This window comes from Cyprinodon variegatus, unplaced genomic scaffold (genome assembly GCF_000732505.1).
Source record: "Cyprinodon variegatus isolate N-32 unplaced genomic scaffold, C_variegatus-1.0 Scaffold114, whole genome shotgun sequence".
NCBI classification, from domain to species: domain Eukaryota; kingdom Metazoa; phylum Chordata; class Actinopteri; order Cyprinodontiformes; family Cyprinodontidae; genus Cyprinodon; species Cyprinodon variegatus.
In genome coordinates, this window is record NW_015150567.1 from 991414 (window position 1) to 995100 (window position 3687).

Consider the following 3687-nt stretch of genomic DNA (forward strand, 5'->3'; position numbering starts at 1 on the left):
TCGGCTACATGAGTTTTAAAATATCGGCATATCGGATATCGGCCAAAATCCCAATATCGTGCATCCCTAATTTCTATCCGTGTTGCTTATAAGAAAGTTAGCTTTTTCCTTGTCAGCTGACCAGCAGTGTTCAGCAACAGGCAGGGGGAGGGCAAGGTAAGAACCTTTCTGGACTATCTGGACAACCATAGAAGCGGAACTTCTTTGTGCATCCTTAAAAAAGGACATTAAACAATAGAAATAGTGTGAGGAACCTGTTTGTGTATATTCTCAGTCATCCGGGTGATGAAAACCACAAGCTTAAATTTGTTTGCAGCAGAGCAAATGTTGGGTGCTGCCAGTAAACAGAAGGTACACGTCTTAAAAAAACAAAAATCCAGAATGAAAGTCCGGTTGCATTCCAGTTTAAGCATGTTTGTGAGTGTGAGCAAACCGTTGGTTGCAGGTTTTAAAATAGTAAAGCATAGCAGGCCTAATAAAGCTGTTCTACGGAATCAAAAAGGTTCGAAATGAGGTTCATTTGCATTTTAAATTTTTTATGTTTTTCTTTGAGGTGTCCATTAAAAGCTCTGAATCAAATACTGTTTTCCACTCAGTAAACTGGTTTGCTTTTGATTTTTCTGTCTTCAGGTGTTTCTTCTACACTTTATGTGCCTGTCTTTGGAGATTTGATTAAACTTTATTGATTTTTGTTCTCTCTCCCAACTTCCATCCTTCTTTACACATTCTGTCTGTCTCATTTGGACCTGCCTCCTCTGTTACAGGGAGGGAGTTCCCAGAACTCTAGGTTGTCTGATTCACTGAAGAAGAGCCAGCTTTGGACGTCCGTTTTGTCGGTGATACTGGTTGAAGGTCGGGGGCTGCTTCTGGACAGCCAGACTGGTCATCTGTTTGTTCGCTTCAAACTGGGAGAGCAGCAGTTTAAAAGCAAGGTGGTTTTCCTCTCCTCCTCATTCTTCTTTATGTGTTTTGTTTTTCACCTGCCCACTTGAATCTCCAATTTGTTTTAAGCCTCTTTCTGCATCCACTCAGGCCACAGATGTACACAGGCTACACACTAAATCTTTCAAGTATTATGTATTCTCCAGAGAAAGCTGGCTGACTCTTAATGACTCTTATCTTATAAATACTAGAACAAAAACAAAGCACAGCATCACTAATTGTTCTTTTGAGGCAGGTCAGGCTGTTTTTGTTTACCTTTCATGTTCTCTTTTTATTCAGAATCACTGCAAAGTGGCCAATCCTCAGTGGAGAGAAAGATTCACCATGAAGCATTTCCTGAATGCTGCACAGATCCTGGAGGTGGAGCTGTGGTCCAAAGAATCCCGCAGGAATGAGGAGCGCTTGGCGACGTGAGTGACTCTTCTTCACTCTCTCTGTGGGCCTATTTTCTGGCATTATTGTTAGTTTTATACAATAAATTCTTAAAAGTGTTTATTACACCGCCTTTCCTCCAGCATCTTTAAATGAAATAAAGTGTAACTGACTGCCTTGAGATTTAAGTCAAACTCAGGGTTCATCCATCGGTGGAGAAAACCTCAGTTAATAACATTATTTTAAGCGATGGTCGCAGCCCGTGTTCAGGGAGAAACTCATTTAAGTTTGAAGCAGGTTTCGGTTTGGAAAGGAGATCCATAAGCTTTAAATATTTCCCAGTGCTTGATTCAATCTATCTAAAATTAAAACTTAACAATTTGTTTACTGCATACACTGGATTAAAATACTGGTAGTAAATCTTAAACTGCTATAAATATCTTAGCTCTGCCTTCTCTATCATATGTTTTAACCTCACCCTAGAGATTCACTGTCTTACTACCCAGTGGGACCTCAGGTCATGGCCCAGTGGTAACACATAACCCCCTGGGTTAAGGTGCATTCAGAGCCTCATCCAAGCAGTAATACCATAAACGTTCCCTCCATCACCTTTTCTCCTTTTTTTCATGCTTCTAAGTCTCATGTAATTTTATTATTGTGTAGCAATGTAGGTACTGATTGATTTAAAGGTACATGTCCAAAAAAGGAGAGAGCTAGATAACAGATAATAGAAAATCAAAGTTAGACAGACACGCAGCAGAAAATGAGGAGCAGCGCGAGTGATGAGGAGATTGAAGGGAGAGATGAAGAGGAGGAGGAAACTGAGGAGGAGGATTAAACAGAATTGGAGGATTTTTTTTTTCTTTTTTACTTCAAACCAAGCGAGACATGGTAACTGTACTTTTTCAATAAATGAACCTAGTGTTTTATAGGTTCAAATAGACACAAAATCTCATTTTTATTCATTCCACTGGTAGTCTGTTTTGCTCAAATAGCAATAGAGGCCTGTCTCTAATTCTGGCCTCTTTCCAATAAAGGCCTGGACCGCGATGCACTTGACTGAAATAAAGGCCCGGGCCTATATTAGAGGATTTACGGTGTATATATATATAAACGTTATTATATTTAGTTTTTGTGTCTGTGTGTTATGATCATTTTTAATTATTAATACTTTTTAAAACTGCTGCAAATTCACTTAAATCCCCAAGTATTGATTTGTATAGTTATTTTCTTAGCTTACACTGTTTGATCTTTGCTAAAGTAGACTACACGCTACTGTTGGTTGATCTAACTCTATAAACAGAAAGCGCAGATATGGATTCTGTCTTTTTTTTGAGTAGGTGGACCGATTTAACGTTATGGAACGGCGCTGTGTATGTCTGTGTGTGTCTGCACAGGTGTGAGGTGGACCTGTCCCAGATGCCTTTCAATATGCAGCAGTGTTTCACACCCAACCTGAGCTCCAGCAGAGGATCCTTGGTCTTCCTGGTCACACTAAACGCCTGCAGCGGCGTTTCCATCTCTGACATCAACGCCGCGCCGCTTGATGAACCTCTCGAACGACAGAACCAGCTGGAGAATTATGTCAGTATTCAAACTGTCCGCTCACCTGCTGTTCACACCCTCCATTCAAAGCACCACTGTAACGTCTCAGAGGGACTCTTTTTTTCAACACTCTTTCTTGTTTCTTTGTCTTTATTTTTTAAATTTATTTTCCGGATTTTCAGCCCGAATACGATATGAACAAATTCTCATTTTTTAAAGTACTATAATCATCCGTGTTCAGGATATTTTTACTCCCATAGGGGTTGGTTACTAATTTAATAAGGAGCACAGGCCAAAATATTCCATGTAATTCCTATTTAGGCTCTTTGCTTAGCAGTTAGCATAAATACTCAGTTGCATACAGCAAGCAGCTCTGGGCTCAAACCCTAACCAAGGAACTTTTCTGTATAAATGCTGCATGTCCTCCTGGTTTGTGTCCAAAACACTATGAACGTTGGGTTGATTGGTCTCTCTTAATTGCCCCGGGTGTGTGTGTGTGCGGTCTTGTTTTACCTACAATGTGAGGGAAATATTTAGAAAAATATCCTACATGCGAGGATTTACAAGCACATATGAGGACATTCAACTGGTCCCTATATGGTAAAGTTCTGTTCTCTGAGTTAGGGTTAGGTTTAGGATTAAGGTGTGAATTCAGGTTAGGTTAGGATTAGGTTCATCTTGGTAATAGTTAGGGTTAGGGTAAGGGTCTGAGTTAGGCCATATAAAATGAATGCAAGTCAATTAAATGTCCTCATATGTCATGAAAACAAACCTGTGTGTGTGTGCATGGTTGTCTGGTCTGTGTGACGCCCTGTAATGGCTGAATTG

At 40.1% G+C, this 3687-nt stretch overlaps 1 protein-coding gene across 4 annotated transcripts in view; it reads left to right on the forward strand.

Moving 5' to 3' along the window:
- LOC107085039 (multiple C2 and transmembrane domain-containing protein 2-like) overlaps window positions 1-3687 on the forward strand; it is an 80228-nt gene that overhangs the window by 55132 nt on the left and 21409 nt on the right. For all 4 annotated transcript variants that reach the window (XM_015375168.1, XM_015375171.1, XM_015375169.1 and 1 more), the window contains 3 exons: window positions 765-932; window positions 1222-1352; window positions 2712-2898. In XM_015375168.1, the coding sequence (XP_015230654.1) occupies window positions 765-932; window positions 1222-1352; window positions 2712-2898 (486 nt within the window). The remainder of the gene's footprint in view (window positions 1-764; window positions 933-1221; window positions 1353-2711; window positions 2899-3687) is intronic.